Consider the following 19,158-nt stretch of genomic DNA (forward strand, 5'->3'; position numbering starts at 1 on the left):
TAGTCTGTTATTCTGCTCATTTTTCCTATACATGCTGTGTTTAGAGGGACATGTTATGTCACACAAAGTGACAAAACCTGAATAGTCTATGAGTCAATGCAGCAATGAGTTTGCATTCTTTACACTTCACAGTACCTTCATGTAGATAGAAAAGGATATAATATAGCTATTGCCACTGGACTCTCTCCTTTCTTTATACTTTAAAGGCATTAAGTTGAACTCAAAGTTAATTATCAGTAGACCTTACTTTATTATTGAGACTAAGATCCAAGGTGAGGTATGAGGTTAAAAGCTTAGATACAATAGTAGCCAAGATTACTTTCAGAACTAAATGAAAAAATGCTTAGCGAAGAATTTCACTTTGCAGAGTTCTGCTTTACTCTTGGCTCCTCCAAGTCATCCCTCATCACACCTGACAGGAGTGTCTGTGTTTGAAGTGGGGATTTCAAACAGCAGACCTTAGCGTCGGGGTGGCCATTCCATAACAGCTAAGACCATGGCTTCAGGTAAAGGGTTAGATCCAGTAGCATGAGTCCACCTGGAGACTGATTTCAACTACATCGTCAACGCAGCAAGCAAGCCGCCATGCTCATTTACCAAGGGCACAGTCACGAGTCCATATGCCAGTGCTGAGTGTACTGCTCCTGCTGGGCATGTGTCCATGCATATGTCACACATTGGTGGGAGAGTAATGTCTCCTCACCTCTTGAGGGGGCCATGGGTACCTCATATTTGGAAATTTCACAGACTTCCCTAATCATACCTTTGTTTAACTTAATCAGTGTCTGTTTCCTACAAAAAAATGTGACTTGATGGCTTAGCAGTTAAGGCACTTGCCTGCGAAGCCTAAGGACCCAGGTTCAATTCTTCAGTTCCCATGTAAACCAGGTGCACATGGTGACATGTGCGTTTGGAGTCCATTTGCAATGGCTAGAGGCCCTGGCATGTCCATTCTCTCTCTTCTCTTTTTCAGTCTCAAATAAATAAAATAATTCTTTTTTAAAAAATTTTAAAAAGAAACCTTAATTATGAGTAAGATAGTTTTAAATGATCTCTACAAATCCTTCTAGTAAACATAAACTGAGGGCATATTTGGAATTCTGAGATTGAAGGTGTCAGAAGTCTTTAAAGCAGCCTTGGGACCCATGCCCTCAAGCTTCTCACTTTACTTAGCTCTAGGCAGATGGTTGGATTTGAGGTGACAGTCTTCCAAGTACAGCAGATGTTAATAAGCTCTTAAAAAGGAACTTCACATGGATAATTTATATTTCACAGGTTATCATTTCTTTGTGTTGATTAATCTTAAATCCCCACCTGAAAATACCTTACTATTAAATACCTAGACCCTCTGACATGTGTGGCTCTGCTTCCAGACTGTCAACTCGACTCCACTATCTATCTTTTGCTACTTTTCTATGTGTTTACCTGTTTGACCACTGACACTCTATTACAGCTTTACCAAAGTCTCAACAAATGTCACTACAAATCTTTCAGACTTGATCTTTGAAGAAATTTTGTCCACTCTAAATACTTGATTCTGCCTCAGATTAGCAACTATTATAAAGACAGAGCCAAGCTATGTTGTATGGCGAATGTCAAACTTTTTCCAAATCTTTACTCTTTTGCTTATTATCTTTTTATTTAAATAAACACTTACCAGAATAGTTTTTCTCTTCTATAAAACCAGACACAAGCCGGGCATGGTATGGCATACCTTTAATCCCAGCACTCAGGAGGCAGAGGTAGGAGAATCACCATGAGTTTGAGGCCAGCCTGAGACTGCATAATGAATTCCAGGTCAGCCTGGGCCAGAGTGAGACCCTACCTCAAAAAACAAAACAAAAAACTGACACAATAGAATTTACACCAAGGAATTTTTAAAGTGTTTTTTTTTTTCTGTTCATGTTTATTTATTTATTTGAGAGTGACAGACAGAGAGAAAAAGAGGCAGATAGGGAGAGAGAGAGAATGGGCACACCAGGGCTTCCAGCCACTGCAAACGAACTCTAGATGCGTGCGCCCCCTTGTGCATCTGGCTAACGTGGGTCCTGGAGAACCAAGCCTCAGAACGGGGTCCTTAATCTTCACAAGCAAGCACTTAACCACTAAGCCATCTCTTCAGACCTACACCAAGGAATTTTAAGGACAGTTGAGATTTAGATATAAACATTGGTAGGTACAATGTTTGAATAGTAGATCTCAAACTTATGATAACTACCATGGTTTTGGTAGTGGTTATTATAGTCAATTATCTCCTCATAGTGTCTGTTTTTTAGGAAGAGAGGACTGTGTAAATTGCCTTACTCTGAACATCAAGCTCAGGAGAACCATGTGTAGCTTATATTTTGTCATTCCAACCTCACTCTTTAGGTCCAGGTGACAGGTGTTGCTAGGATGATTTGTGCAGAGCTGAAAGAAGGGGGAAGAATCAATAGCCTTGAGAGAAATGCGACTTCAGTATCTTTTTTTTTTTTTTTTTTGGTGCTGAGGACCGAACCCTGGGCCTTGCGCTTGGTAGGCAAGCACTCATCCACTGAGCTAAATCCCCAACCCCTAGTATCAATTATTTTGAGAACTCTTTGTCTTAATTTTCTGTAGTTTTTGTTTTAAATTTCTGTAGTTCTCATTATGCCTAGATGCATTTCCCAGTGGAAGCCCGCAGCAGCCTTTAAACCAGGAGCAGCGTCGGCCTGCAGAAGAATGCCTCCTCCCAATGACACTGAGTCCCACCCTTCTTCCTTCCTGCTGCTGGGGATTCCGGGACTGGAAGCTGCACAGCTCTGGTTTGGCTTTCCCTTCTGTGCCGTGTATCTGATCGCGCTCGTTGGGAACCTTGTCGTTCTGTTTGTGATCTGGACTGAGCATAGCCTCCACCAACCCATGTTCTACTTTCTGGCTATGCTGTCAGTCATTGACCTGAGTCTCTCGACAGCCGCCATCCCCAGGATGCTGGGCATCTTCTGGTTCAGGCTCCAGGAGCTGTGCTTTGGGTGCTGTGTTGCTCAGGTCTTTTGTATCCACTTCTTCACAGTCATGGAGAGCATTGTCCTTCTTGCCATGGGCTTCGATCGCTATGTGGCAATTTGCAACCCTCTCAGGTACACCATGATCCTCACCAACAGAATCATTGCTGGGATAGGCGTGGTCATGGTGGTGAGAAGCCTGTGCATGATTGTTCCCATCATTTTCCTCCTCCTCAGGCTGCCTTACTGTGGACACAGAATCATCCCTCACACCTACTGTGAGCACATGGGAGTGGCACGTCTGGCTTGTGCCAGCATCAAAGTCAATGTCTACTTTGGTCTTGGGAATATTTCCATCTTATTTCTCGACGTGCTTCTTATCATCGTGTCCTACGCCAGGATCTTACACACTGTCTTCCACCTCCCTTCCCAAGACGCCCGCCTGAAGGCTCTGAGCACCTGTACCTCCCATGTGTGTGTCATCTTAGCCTTCTTTGGCCCAGCTCTTTTCTCCTTTCTCACTCATCGCTTTGGCCATAACATCCCGCAGTATATCCACATCCTCCTGGCTAATCTCTACGTAGTGATCCCCCCTGCCCTCAACCCTGTCATTTATGGGATCAGGACCACACAGATCCAGCAGAGGGTGAAAAGTCTTTTTGTCAAAAAAGACTGAGTAGGAAGAATAAATTCCAAGACAACCTAAATTCATAATAAAAATTACTAACAAAATTAATTCTACCAAAATTTATCATTAATGTTTTTAATTAAAATCTCACTATGTAGCTAGCCTTTTACTTGCAACCCTCCTTCTTCAGTGTCACAAGTACATTGCCTGCCATCGAGCATTTTCATATGTGTCAAAAGAAATCTGGCAGCAGCTGCTAGGGGCATGGCTGTTTCACGTCAGTGCACGTTCTCTATGGAAACCAGACAGAATATGCCCGTCAAGAGTAAGTTTGAAGAGTACTTGAATTTGCTGAAAGAAGAGTTTATTGCTGGAACTGTCTAAATCACTTTCAGGTAGTAATGATACTTATTTCATAGAGACAACCAATTAGGGGTCAAATGATCACTGACAGGAGAATTAGAATTTGAGTAGTGGTCAAACAAATAATAAAGAGGAACTAGGTGTTAGACACGAGAAAACATAAGAAAGGATTTGGCCACATTATATAGAGACGACAAGAAAGAATGCTTATTTATTTTGTGCATTGGAATGTTAACCAGATGACATTGAACACTAAATTTGTAAGAAGAAAAAGGAGAATCATTCATGAACTTCAAAATAGCTAATGCAGAAGAAAAGAAGGCAGGTACAGAAATAAGATTATAAAGAACCTTAAAATTTTTGCAATGTGGTTCTCTATAATGACAACAGAAGAGATCAAATGTCAAATTACCATAAAGAATATGTGTTTCAGTCGGGCCCCTTTTGAGGTATGTTGGGGCAGCTCTCTCCTTAGGATCTGCATCTGTCTGAAAAAGAGAAGCAGATTCTCCAATGGAGAGTAAGTTAGCACCTGGAAAATTGAGATAACACTTACTTTAAAAAAAAAAAAAAAAAAAAAAGAATATGTGTGTGGGCAGCCACGGTGGGGAACCAACTCTTGATTTGGCTAACTGATCCCCGCAGTGGTAGAGGACCTGGAGCTGGGAAACAAGTCAGAACCATATCCAAACATAAGCCCACTGTCCATTATCAAGTTACCATCAATCATGGGCTACAAGAGGGCCTACACCTATTAAATTCTGTATTAAAAAAGGAAGGGTTATTTCATTTGTCCTGGTGCTATCTTACTCTCCGTTGGAGAATCTGCTTCTCTTTTTTAGATAGATGTAGATCCTAAGGAGAGAGCCACCCCATCATACCTCAAAAGGGCCCCGGCTGAAACTAAGGAAAAATGGTTAAACAAGCAAGGGTGCTGTTTTCCTGGTGAACCGGATACCAGCACAAGGAGGAAGATCAACACAGAGAAAAATCAACTCCTACCAAATCAGAGAGCCAGAGACCCAGAGGCCCCCACCACCTCATCACTGAAGCAGACCAAAAATGAACCCAACATGGCTCAGGGAAATTTTGCGGAAGAGGGGGTGGAAAGAATGTCAGAGCCACATGTTGGGTTATGATATGCAGAGACACTTATCTTACCCATAACTGTGGGCTAACTCCACAATGCATGACCCATATACCTCAACAAGGAGGGGCCAAAGGGGAGTAGGTCATGGATGAGCCTAATAATGATACCAAACTGACTATATTTGCTGAATACAAAACTAATTAATAAAAAATTTAAAAAAAAATATGTGTGTGTGGGGGTGTAGTTTTCTGAAGTGGAGGTCTCGCTGACCTGGAATTCACTATGTAGTCTCAGGATGGTCTAGAACTCATGGCAATTATCTTCCCAAGTGCTGGGATTAAAGGTGTGCACCACCATATCAGGCTACCATAAGGAATATTTTAAATGACTAAATAACTTAAGTAAAATACTATTCAAGCAAAGATAAAGTCAAATTTGACTTTGGAAGTTGCCATAGTAATCATCTTACATAATTACATGATTTTTAATTGATTTTTGCTAATAATAAATTAATATTTTCAAAATGTGTCATGAATGCCAATCTCTCAGTTTCAGTGACAGGAGGCAATATTTAGAATATAGTGAGAATTGCCATATTCAAAAGTTTTTATAATGACCAATTTAATTGTACATGTACTTTCTAGTTTAGTATTATTTACCTGTTAATGAAGTGCCAAGTGTCCACTTAATAGAGCAGTGCCTCACCTAGATGCTTGTGAAAATCACTGTCTCAATTTCTATTTCAGGATCTTTTCAATGACAGTACTTTTCAGGTCTTTCAGCTGTGCACTGAAATGAAGGATAAGCCACTGTGGTGGTTTGATTCAGGTGTCCCCCATAAACTTAGGTGTTCTGAATGCTAGGTTCCCAGCTGATGGAGATTTGGGAGTTAATGCCTCCTGGAGGGAGTGTATTGTTGGGGGCGGGTTTATGGGTACTAAAGCCAGTTTCCCCCTGCCAGTGTTTGGCACACCCTCCTGTTGCTGTGTCCACCTTATGTTGGCCAGGGGGTGATGTCCACCCTCTGCTCTTGCCATCGTTTTCCCCTGCCATCATGGAGTTTCCCCTTGAGCCTGTAAGCCAAAATAAATCTCTTTTTCCCGGAAGCTGCTCTTGGTTGGGTGATTTCTACCAGCAATGCGAACCAGACTGCAACAGCCACAAATAAAACTAGATAAAAATTATTGTTAGGAAATTTACAGCAACCTAAAACAAGTAATACAGCACTTCTAGAATAATTAGGAGCATTTTTTTCAAAGCAAGCACAAAATTATTATTTATAAACTAAAAGTAAACCAATATAAACAGCAGAGTCCATGAGACAATCACAAGTATACTATTCTTATATCTGTGTTCATAAACAGGCAAAAAAAAAATCATTCTTAGAGATATGGATTTTTACTTTTTTCCAGGTAAGGCATGAAGCACTGGATCATATAAAGTGAAATTATGCAAGCAAGATAGGGATACATTGACAAGACAGTAATATTCAAAGTGAAAAGTGAATCTGAACCTATGACAAAAGGAGAAATTAAGTCAAAATGGGACTGTTTTGGAAATACATTCTAGCAAAGATTATATATGTATATATAAGATTTATATATATTAGAATGTATGTACATATATCTACATACATAACACTAAAATGGTTATCACATGATAAGAAAAACAACTTATACATAAAAGAAAGTAGCAAAAGGCATAATTAAGCCAAATTAATTGTAGATAGTTTATTGTGTTAATGTGATTTTTTTAGGAGAGAATATTTACTTCCAGTAAGTATAAACTATCTTATTTCATATTGCTTCCACCAAGAAAGTTTTGACAAATGAGGCAGATTGTTTCAACCATGTTTTGTGGGTTTTTTTTTGTTGTTGTTGTTGTTTTTGTTGGTTTTTTTTTGGGGGGGTGGGGCTTCGAGGTAGGGTCTCACTCTGGTCCAGGCTGACCTGGAATTAACTCTGTAGTTTCAGGGTGGCCTTGAACTCACAGCGATCCTCCTACCTCTGCCTCCCGAGTGCTGGGATTAAAGGCGTGTGCTACCACGCCCGGCTCAACCATGTTTTAAGATATTTAAGGGCTAACACAATGACAGAGATTTTTTTAAAGTTTTTTTTTTTTTTTTTTTTTTTTTGCTGTTGTACATTTTTATTTATTTATTTGAGAGTGAGAGAGAAAGAGACAAAGAGGCAGATAAAGAGAGTGAGAGAATGGGCGCGCCAGGACCTCCAGCCACTGCAAACGAACTCCAGATGCATTCGCCCCTTGTGCATCTGGCTAACGTGGGTCCTGGGGAACTGAGCCTCGAACCGGGGTCCTTAGGCTTCACAGGCAAGTGCTTAACTGCTAAGCCATCTCTCCAGCCCTCAATGACAGAGATTTTAAAAAGAAAAAAAATTACAATTCTGGAAAATATTTCTAAAAACAGTAAAGCCTGTCCCTGGTGTTGCTTATCTTTTCCATGCATGCACTTTAAATTATCTAATTGCAAAGATCTTTCAGAGAGACTAATACCATGAGCACATTGGCAGCATTGAAGGATATATCATGGTTAAGTACTGGTATCTAACCAAGATGCCTAGGAATATAGGAAATAGAAGTACTCTAGAAACAAAGGTGGATCAGAGAAGACCAGCCATCACTCATAAACCAAGCAGCTCCATGTAGACTGGCTGCATATGCTTTTACTGCAATGGCTTTTCAGAACCCAAATAAAAGTTTTCTGGTGGTGGGCTGGAGAGATGGCTTAGTGGTTAAGCGCTTGCCTGTGAAGCCTAAAGACCCCGGTTCAAGGCTCAGTTCCCCAGGTCCCACGTTAGCCAGATGCACAAGGGGGTGCACGCATCTGGAGTTCATTTGCAGAGGCTGGAAGCCCTGGTGCGCCCATTCTCTCTCTCCCTCTATCTGTCTTTCTCTGTGTGTCTGTCGCTTTCAAATTAAAAAAAATTAAAAAAAATAATAAAATAAAAAAAAATTAAAAAAAAAAGAAGTTTTCTGGTGGACGATGCTATACATAGCCCAAAACAGCCTGCCAAGCCATTCCCTCATTATACCAAGCATTGAATGTATATACATCACAATACCTACCAAAGCAAGCAAATAAAAAGATTCAAATATTATGAGAAACAGACAGTGAGATGATGACTATGGTTAACACATACAATAAACTGGAGTACAGGTATAGAATTCGAGTGGCTAAGTCACTTACTGCACAGGCGTGTCGCAGGCCTGAGAACACCTGGGTTCAAATCTCCAGAAGGCACAAAAACGCCTGAATGTGGCCATGCAAGTTCATAACCCCAGTCTAATGGGGATCCAAGACCAAATAAGCTCTGGAGCTCACAGATTTCACACTTCAGAAACAAAGACTTCATGACAAGGACAAACGGGCAGGTGGGTGATGGAGGGAGTATCCAGTGTTTGCTGCAGGTGAGCCCACATGGTACTGCGTCAGCACATCTGTATACATGCTCCACATAAACACCAAAAAAAGTATGTAGAATTGGAGCCATGAACTAAAAAGTAATCGTAGTTATATTTCATTGAATGTCATTAATTTAAAATATTCACTCAGTATTTAAGGTAGCAATGGGTTATAACCAATTAAAGAGATAATTGACTGATTTTAATGAGAAGGAAATATGAACAATGAACTATACAGAAAAAGTTGATGGCAACATAAAAAAGAATGTAGCTTTTGAAAAAGTTCTATATTATTGGACCATAAAAAAATAGGAGTTAAAATATGGATCACGAGCCTTATTGAAGTAATAGAAATTACAAAATTGCTGAAATAAATTAAAGCAAAAAGTATAAAGATTCCAAGAATTATTTGTTTTTAAAAAAATCACAGAGCCACAGGAAATCAAACAGAAAAAGAAAATTATTAAAGCAGGTAAAGAGTGGAAAATATCTTCAAATGAACAATAATAAGACCAATAGCAAATAATTTAAAATCAAGACTATCATAATGTTTCAAAAATACATTACAAAAGTGAATAGCTAACCTATATTTTCCTATATACTGAAAATATCTTAAAGACACAAAAATCTACATTAGCACTTTATGTTTTCCATTATATTTTTAAAATAAAATTATAAAACCACATATTTTAGACTAAATCCAACAAGTGATTACAAAACTTTTATAATAAAAGTATATTTATTGAAAGCAATTTGTATTTTAATTTTCTGTTTTATGCTTTTTGTTTACTTATGTTTAGTTAATATACAAAATAATGGACACATTATGACTTTTCCAAAACGTATATCATTGCACTTAGTTATATTCACTATCCCAATTATCCTTCCTTTTCCCCTTCAGTCACCTTGTTGGTCCCCTTCATTCCCAGAAATACGCCCTCATCTGTTTTCATGGCCTATGTGTATGGATACCTAGATCCTACATATGATAAAACCTGATATACACCTTCCCCTCCTCCTCCTTTACACCTGTTCCTCACGTCACTCCTTATCATCCCTGTTTTACTTTTGTGTCATATGTATAATATATGATATAGCTATATATATTCCATATGAAAGAAAACATGCGATCAATGCATTTTAAGCTTATTTAATATTTAATATTTTGTTTTATTTTATTTAATATAATTATCACTAGTTTTATCCATTTTTCTACAAATGATGCAATTTCATCCTTCCTTACCAACTAAAACACCAGGAAATGCATAGACGTCTAGATAAGTGGAGCAATGTCAAATGAGTAAGACTTGCCCTCGAAAGACTGCCTTGCAAAGTAATGTTTAGTATTTTCTCATCAAGAGGTAAGTTTGTTTTCCTACCTCGAGTTTGGATATGATATGAATTCTCTTGAAGTTAGGAAGCACGATGCAAGTGGAGGCTGGAAAGAGCTTGTGTCTGAGATTTATTGCAATAGCATTTGAAACTCCAGAACCATTGGGAGTCCCAGGTGGCCTTCTGAAGGATGGGGGCGATGGAGGAAAGAATTGAAGCACCCTAGCTCTCAGCGTTCGGGCACAGTGGGCTATGTGGGGTCGTCCTTGACAATCCAGCCAAACTAGGACACGATCCATAGACAAGGGTCAGGAAGACCAAACAAGAAATGCCACACTCAAATAGTTTATGACAGCACAAAATCTTGAAATAAAATAGTTATTTTAAGTCACAAATTGTGTATTAGTTAGTTATGTCACAAAAGCCACGTGATACAACAAGATGTGAAATTCAAGTCCCGGGGAACATATTATAATATAAATTTTAGTCATAATAAGAGTGTTCAGCAAATTTTAAAAAGATATCAGAGCAAGATAGGGAAATGGATTGCACTGAGCATTACCGTATGGATTAGATTTCTAAGGATGGGGGTGAATACTACTCAAGAAGTATCAGTGAGAATAAGCAAGGAAAATTTCTCTTCTATGCCTTCTGGTTTGAGGAGTTAGTTATGGTGTGAAAATATATTGGACCCCTAAGCCCTTTACAGAAGGAGTGCACTCAAGGGTCATCTGTGGATTTGTCTCCGAAGGAAAATGGACGGAGGATCAGTGATGTCCCAGCCATGTTCATGCAAGCACCTCTAATTAAACTCATTGAATTACAAAAAAATGGCAAATGCAAGTAGAAAGGGGATTAAGTGAGAAGAGGAAGGGGATCATCGATGGAGCAGTAGGGACAAGAGAGAGCAATGGGGAATGCATACTATCAAACACACTCCATACATGTATGAAGTTGTAAAACAAAATAAACTTTAAAACAGAAAATAGTTTAAATAATAATAATGATGATGTTATCTTTGAGAAATTTCCAGAAGACACTGTGTTGTTATAACAGTAGTACCAAATTAAAAGATGTACAATCATATGGTACTGGAACTTTCATAGAACTGTCATTTTCTTACACAAAAAAATAATATAAAGCAACAATACTTGTGAACTTCCTACATTCTAGGCCCTACGTTAAGTGAACTAAAGATCAGGATTGAGCGAAACATCCCTGTAATGTAAGTTGACTAAAAGAATGAAAATGAGGAGGCCGGGCGTGGTGGCGCACGTCTTTAATCCTAGCACTCAGGAGGCAGAGGTAGGAGGATCGCCGTGAGTTTGAGGCCACCCTGAGACTCCATAGTGAATTCCAGGTCAGTCTGGGCTAGAGTGAGACCCTATCTTGAAAAAACCAAAAACAAAACAAAACAAAAAAAATGAGGGCTGGAGAGAGGTCTTAGCAGTTAAGGGTCTTGCCTGTAAAGCCTAAGAAAGCATGTTCAAATCACCAGGTCCCACATAGCCAGACACAGTGATACAAGCATGCAATGTCACACATGTGCACCAGGGAATGCACACATCTGGAATTCATTCACAGCAGCTGAAAGACCCTGGCACACCCATTCTCCCCCCCCCTCCAAAAATTAAATAAATAAGATACTGTGGGAAAAAAGACTCTATTGTGTAAAAACAAAGCCAGAAGCCTGAATCCAGGAAATGATACATTTCAGGAAGCCTTAATTCAATCTAGCAGAGACCCAGGATGAGAGACAGCCCAAGAAGACAGTTGTGGAGAGCTGGAGGGCTGGATGCTGAAAAGCCAAGAAGTCCAGGCAGAACGGGGCTCTTTCCAGGCAATGAACTACGTATGCAAAGGCAGTTCCCATGGTACCTAGGTGCAGACCTCATCAGCTAAGCATAACTGTATTTGCTAGGCCTCAGTCTGTGGTCAGTGAGTGAATCAACCTCGGAGCTACCTACTTGCCCTGTCTCATTGCTGAAGGTCACTGCCACGAGATCCGGTAACTCGGGCGCTCCACCTGAACCTTTGACATCCATGGCTGCTTCCCTCCAGCCCAGTAATTAATGCTAAATAAGTTTTGAAAGTACAAAAACAGGACTGCCTTACAGATCTCAGTGTTGTAGTTACTTCCCCCACTCCCTATGCCCAGAAGACACCCCCTAGCTACATATGAACCAACCACTCCAAAGCGTATGAACTGGCGGGTGGGGGGGCTCATGGGAGGGGGTTTGGGGAGAGTGGAATAACCTGCCCAGCCCACTGAATGCAAAACCAAATGTGGCCAGCAGAGGCGCCTGGCTCACAAAGAAAGCAAGCTACTATGGTGAAGGTAGCTCTGGTAGATACGACTAACTCCTCCAAAACAGACCCAGCAATAGCATGAACCAAAGGAAAGACAAGAGTCCACAGACCACGTGACCCCAACCCCCCCCCCCCCCCCGCAACACACACACTTACATGGCGTGGCAGCCTCAAATATTCAAGTCCCACAAAGAAACTATTCCAACCCTTCATCTTTTTGCTTTGTACCTTACTTCTCCTTTTTTTCTTTTTATTATACTTTTAGTAGAATTTTTACTTAATGTATATTTTAATTTTTTTTTAGTCTTTTACTTCTGCTCACACATTTGTCTAATTTTATTTAATGCATGTTTTAGCAGACCTCTCCCTCTCTCTCTCAACAGTACACTTAAGTTTTAAAAAAGCCTCAACTCACCCATAAAAACTTGCAGACTAATTGGATTTTAAAAGCATGATTCAATCATACATTGCCTCCAAGAAATACCTCACTCTCCCTTTCTCACATAAAAAGGGCCAATCTGTTGGGATCGCCTCAAAAAAAAAAAAAAAATAAAGTAGACCACTATATAATTATCAATTCATCAAGATGATAAAATAATTTCAAATGCACTGAATAATGGGGCTCCCAATTTCACAGGATAAATACTGGTATGACAAGTGAAAAGCTGTTTGGAGGATGCTAGAGGGGTGGCTTAGCAGTTAAGGTGCTTGCCTGCAAAATCTAAAAACTCAGGTTTGATCCCCCGGTACCCACATAAGCCACACGCAAAAACTGGCACCTGAGTCTGGCATTGGTTTGCAGTGGTTGGAGGCGTTAGTGTACCCATTCTCTCTCTTCCTTTCTCAAATAACTAAAATACTTTTTAAAAAGCTGTATGGATGGCATATGAGGGTTGAACTGAAAGGTGAGTTGAGGAGACTCCTTGCACAGAGGAATGATACAAGGCCAGGTAGAGATTACACCAACGCTAAGGCCAAACTCTTGCACTCTGGAGAAAACTTGGACCAGCGGTCCAGGGATCTGAACAAAGTTAGTAGATGTTTTGAGCCAGCATTATCGAGTTCTCATGGGAGCAGGAGGCGTTACGTAAATTTGGAAGGAAAGGACGGGTCCAAATCACGTTCCCTTGATATTACCATAACTCTTCACTAGTCTGCCTCAACTTTCGCAGTTTCCCCTTTCTCATACTTTATAAACACCTGCTCCGTGATCCAGTGCTCACTTCTCTCCCTGCTTTGTCTTCTCTTTCAGTTTAACCCCCTTTGCTCTAATTTCCAGGATTCCTTTTTCCATCTTCGCTACTACCTGCTTTTCTGATAGACATGCTTCTGCTCTCCCACTGCCCAGCCTAGCCTAGTTTCCCTCCTCACCATTCAGCCCAGTGCCTCCCCACTATGCATGGCTTATCCCTAATAAGCCCTCAAAGAGAGTGACATTGATAGCACCACTTTCCACTAAAGACTTTCTCACCCCCCTCCATCTTTTATCATTCTACAATATCTATCTTCTCTTCCAGTTTCTGCTAAACAGGTTTGATGTCAGATTTAAAAGACAGTCCTATCACTGAGAAGGATTATGAAGAAAATCCTCTTCACTGGTATGTCTCCTTTTGACACCAAGAGCAGCTATGTTCAAATCAGTCAGAAAGGTCTCTCTGGAGGATCTTTAGAGGTAATAGATGCCCTGAAAAAAAACATCTACGAGCTACTTAGGAGAGGTGGAAGGAAACAGGGTTCTTATCAACCTGAGCAAAGAAAGCTAGCAACTGTTGACATGAATTAAAAGAGATGCAAATACAGGACTAGGAAGGGAAATCAAGGTACTTTCGAAAATAGTTACTTGTCAAAAAAGAGGCCAAGACCCTGTCATTAATACACAGTTCTCACCTTGAAATTCTGGTACAGAAGGCTTTGTGTGCACTGACTCTTATAATCTTATTACTTACACTGACCATTTAGATGCTCCCTTCTGGCTTTGGTACCTGCAGACATTACATCTCTGTGTGTGTTAACACCAGGTACAAATCCTTCACTTGTATGAGCCCCACTTGTTTTATTTTTATTTTTTTGGATCCTTAGACCTGATTTCTGGTGCAGCATACCCTTTCTGGGAAATTCTAAAGCTTCTGCCTCACTTTCTGTACCCTTCAATCTGGAAGTCTGATACCATGTATGTGAAATGCTCTCTGCTCTGTCCTCTGTTTCCCGCAAGGTATCTTTAGCTTTTTCCTTTATTTTCACCTTCTATCCATCTTCATCCTTGGCAAGCTCTTCTGGCCTCCCTTCTAGCAGCTTACTTACACTTTAATCTAATATTTAAAATATCTTTCAGATTCCTTTTATCCACATTACATTATTTTCAAATAAATGTGGCTCCCAGTACCATGAACAAGGCATTGAAATCTATACTTTACCTTCTAAATATTAATAACTTCACCTTCTAAATGCTAATAAAACAAACAAAAAGACCAACTATTCCAAATCAGAATCCCATGTCCTTGTACTTAACAGTACTTCTGTATTTCTGTGTATCCAGTGAAATGTTTTTCGAATATTTCTCTACTTCTTTGAGTTTACTAGTTGTGGTGGTTTGATTCAGGTGTCCCCATCAACGTATGTGTTCTGAATGCTGGATCCCCAGTTGGTGGAAATTTGGAAACTGGAGCCCCGGGAGGTGATGTATTCTTGGGGTGGACTTACAGGTGTTATAGCCAGCTTCCCCTTTCCAGTGTTTGGCACATTCTCTTGTTGCTGTTTTCCACCTGATATTGGCCAGGAGGTGAGGTCTACCCTCTGCACATGCCACCATTTTCCCCTTCCCTGGAATCTGTAAGACAAAATAAACCCTTTCCTTCCACAAGCTGCTCTTGGTTGGGTGTTTTCTGCCAGCAATGCAAGACTAACTACAACACTAGTAATTTCTGTCATTGTAGCTAACTTATTATTAAGCCTATGTCTCAACGTTTTCCTCTGAGTTGTTTTTTTCATTTTTAGGAGCTGTGGCATTTCTTTTATGAAGTATTCATCACTTACATTTTCATGCTTATTTTTCATTTATAATAAGCCAGAAGGAAATTTGTTTAACATTTTTCATTACATAACTCCAGTATCTCTAGCTTTTATAGACTAGATTCTACCATCTATCATTTTTGTACTTTTACTCCTGATTTTTTTCATTTTTGTTATTTTTTGTACAAACATTGATTTCTTCCGAATATTCTGTATTAAAATTCTTTGAGGCCTCAGATGAAAGCTGAGACCTCAAGAAAAGATTTTTTAAAATTGCTTTTATTATTCTCTAAAGCCATCACCATTCTGAGAATTAAATTCCTTCTTGAGCCAAAGAGGTTGGTATAAACTCAGAGTACAAAGTCACTTGAGGACCAGCCTATGGTTCAGTGTTTACAAAGGGAAACTTCTCTCCTACAATAAGCTTTGAGTAAGTCAATTTTTTGACATGCTATGTAGGAGTGAGGAGGAGATGTAATAGTAGGTTTATTTCTAGCTCATATTTTCACTCCAGATGTAATGCTGTGGAGCCCAAAGTGGGTATCACCCAGTGGATTTGTCACCTGCTAAAGACTAGATTTTATTCCTGTATTTCTTAAGTTGACATAGGAAAATGACATTTAAATTTAATTGAATATGTTAATTGGCATGTGGATTGACCCTAAATCCTGCAGACACAGAAGAAATAGGAAATTGTTTCATATGTCTATTGATATGTGAAACTTAGTTGACATGTGAAACTATGATCTACATGATGTTTTGAAATATATAGGCATTGTGGAATGGATAAAGCAAGATGCTTAATGTATTCATTAAAAGTAGAAGGTAGAATGATGATTAGCAGTGGCTGGGTGGTGAGGGGTGGATTGGAGAAATATTGGTTAAAGGATGAAAATGTGCAGTTATGCAGGAAGAATATATCTGAGTGTTCTATCAAATGACATAATGACTATAATTTCAAGTATTTCAACTATGGAAAATGCTAAGAGAATGAATATAAATCTTTTGACATAAAAGATAGCCATATAATCCTAAATTTCATCTGTGTCTCTGAGCTATATTAGATAGTGAAAACGTAGTTATGTTCATGTAATGTTACAAATGCCCCTGGATTAGAAACCAATACGAAAGTAATTTTAGGACCACCTTTTCTTTGGGGGGATGAATTATGGTTTCACTCTATCCCAGGCTGACCTGAAATTCACTATGTAGTGTCAGGGTAGTCTCAAACTCACATGGTAATCCTCTTACTTCTGCCTCTCAAGTGCTGGAATTGAAGGCATGTGCCATCACACTGGGCTCAAAGTTTGATTTGAATGGCTGGATTCCCACTCATCCCTGACCTAAGAATTCTACTTTACCTTCCAATGATATACTCACGGCACTCCAGTAAGAGCTAATTAAATGTATAGGTACATGTGATTAAATGTATAAGTGGATGTGGTTGTGGAACAGGGCATGAGTATGGGAGTGGGTGTAGTGTAAATAACAAAGTGGACAGACATAAGTGAGTTTTTTTAATCGAATTTTTGTTGGGAAATTTGTTGTTTGTACCTATACACGATGCCTCTGAGTACTTGTATAACCTTAAAACAGGATAGTGAATAAGAACTTGTTTTCAGAATAGCTTTCTTTTTTCTATCTTTTAAAATATTTTATTTATTTATTTGAGACAGACAGGCAAATGAGAGAGGCAGAGAGAGAGAGAATAGATATGCCAGGACCCCTAGCCACTGCAAATGAACTCCAGATGCATGTGCCACCTTGTGCATCTGGTTTACATGGGTACTAGGGAACTGAAACTGGGTCTTTTGGCTTAGCCATCAAGAGCCTTAACACCTAAGCCATCACTCAAGCCATGTTTTTCTTTTTTATAATTCAATATAAACATATAGTATTTAATTATCAAATCAGGGTAATGAGCACTTCAATCTCTTCAAACATTAATTATTTCCACATGTTGTAAATTTGTGTGATCTTCTAGGTATTTTAAAATATATCCCTGATTATTGTGACTAGCAGTTACCCAGCTGTACTACATTTTTACATTAAACTGAAGGGTTTTTTTTACTTTTACACATTTCATTAATATTTAAATAAATTATGATTCATTAAAAGTTAATCAAGCAAAACATCAAAAAGATAAATTCACATACACAAGAGAAAATACCAGAGGGAATACCATTCAAAGACCAAATTGGGTAAATATTTTACATATCTTGGAGCTGACATTTTAAGTCTGGAAAAAATGTGCTAGGCAGTAGGGATAGAGGGTGAATGAAGTGGACTCTCTTCTACCCCATGTGGATATTACTGTTATACACATAGTCATTAGACTCTAATGTAGAACTTCCCTTTCTGTCTCCATCAGGTACTTGACTATATCTAAGTTGCTGCCAGTGCTGACTTGTATTGACCCTTAACTGGGTGTGGTGGTGCACACCTTTCATTCCAGCACTCAGGAGGCAGAGGTAGGAGGATCGCTGTGAGTTCGAGGCCAGTTTGAGACTACATAGTGAATTCCAGGTTAGCCTGGGTTAAAGTCCGACCCTACCTTGAAAAAATCAAAAAAATTCTTCTTCTTCATTGATGATAATTCATAAAACAAGTCCCAACCAGACCATACAGCAGGAGAATTTGAGGAGTAACCATGTTCTCATCATGTTCCATCTTTATTTAACAAATATTTTCACACCCTTTAGACTATAATTATAATCCTACAGTGAAATATTGGAATGTTGACCATAATTCTTCCCCAGAGATTTAGATAGTAGCGTGCCCTCAGGAATTTGCTATACTACTCCAATAAAACAGATGCCTACAACAATATGTTCATTTGTTCTTTTTGTTTGTTTGTTTGTTTCAGAGGCAATAAACCTTGTTTGTTATTTGTCTTTTTAAAATCTTTTTGTTGACATCTATATCATATTTTTTATTTTACTTTACTTGAAAGTAGAGAGAGAGACAGAGAGGAAATGGATGCCAGGGTCTCTTGATGCTACAAATGAACTCCAGATGCATGTGCCACTTTGTGCACCTGGCTTTACAGGGCAGTACAGCACTGAACCCAGGCCATTAGGTTTTGCAAGAAAGTGCCTTTAACCACAGAGTGCTCTCTCCAGCCCTTGTTGTATCATATTAAGATTAAACCAATGTCATGAAATGTAAATGGAAAGGCTAAAATTTTAATTATTAAATAAGATTTGCTTCATATGTAATGCTACATATATCTGGATATTCTATTAAAAACAAGCACATGTAAATAAAAATGATGTCTGAAATTCATTAATTATAAATTTATTTAGAAAAATTTCTAACCTCATTTCAACAGTTATGTTGTTATAATTCAGATTTTAATATAACAAATGTTCTATTTGCAGCAATGAAAACAGAAAACTTTTCTTGAAAATAGATAAACTTTTCTTGAGTTATTGTATTACTAATTAGATTTTTTCAAATTTAGAGAAACTCCATTGTCATAAAACAGTAAATAGAGTTTTCCAGAAATTTTTTTCAACCAATGACTGTAATGGTAAAATGAATCACAAATTTAACAAATCATGTTAAAATAGTTCAATGATGTTACACACAGCAAATTGTCCCCTAGCATTTTAATTTTATCCAGTAAATTGCTAACACTTAAAAGTAGCGTGGTACTCAGCAAATTGTCCAAATTTGAAACAGGAGAGTGCAAATGCTAGGATCCCCTGGCATGGAAGTGAGTATCCTGTAGGTGAACTGGTTAGCCAAAAGGCAATGGATTCAAAGAGTGAAGTCCTTGCTCTGAAACCAGCATGCTGCTCAGCTGACATTCTCCCAAGTCAGTGGGTCCGCATAGCAGCCCTGAAGGCACTTTCAAAGCAGCATGGACCATGGTTTGAGGGTCTTGTGTTTCTTTCTGTTCTTCAATTGCTGCTAGAGCAGGCTAGGGAGTGGAATCTTTCAGCAGGCTTCTACCCACCTTCCCTCTCACAGGCTTTCCCTTCTCATTTGCCTTTGTGGTCCTCTTTGTCCTGCTCCCTTAACAGCTCCCATTCTAT

General features: G+C 39.1%; 1 protein-coding gene across 1 annotated transcript; it reads left to right on the forward strand.

The window, feature by feature from the left end:
- Positions 1-2,700: 2,700 nt before the first annotated feature.
- On the forward strand, positions 2,701-3,639 carry LOC101608165 (olfactory receptor 52E8). Its single transcript, XM_004650720.3, has one exon. It carries the CDS (start codon positions 2,701-2,703, stop codon positions 3,637-3,639), a length of 939 nt encoding a protein of 312 aa, XP_004650777.3.
- Positions 3,640-19,158: the final 15,519 nt, after the last annotated feature.

This window comes from Jaculus jaculus, chromosome 3 (assembly GCF_020740685.1).
Source record: "Jaculus jaculus isolate mJacJac1 chromosome 3, mJacJac1.mat.Y.cur, whole genome shotgun sequence".
Classification (NCBI taxonomy): Eukaryota; Metazoa; Chordata; class Mammalia; order Rodentia; family Dipodidae; genus Jaculus; species Jaculus jaculus.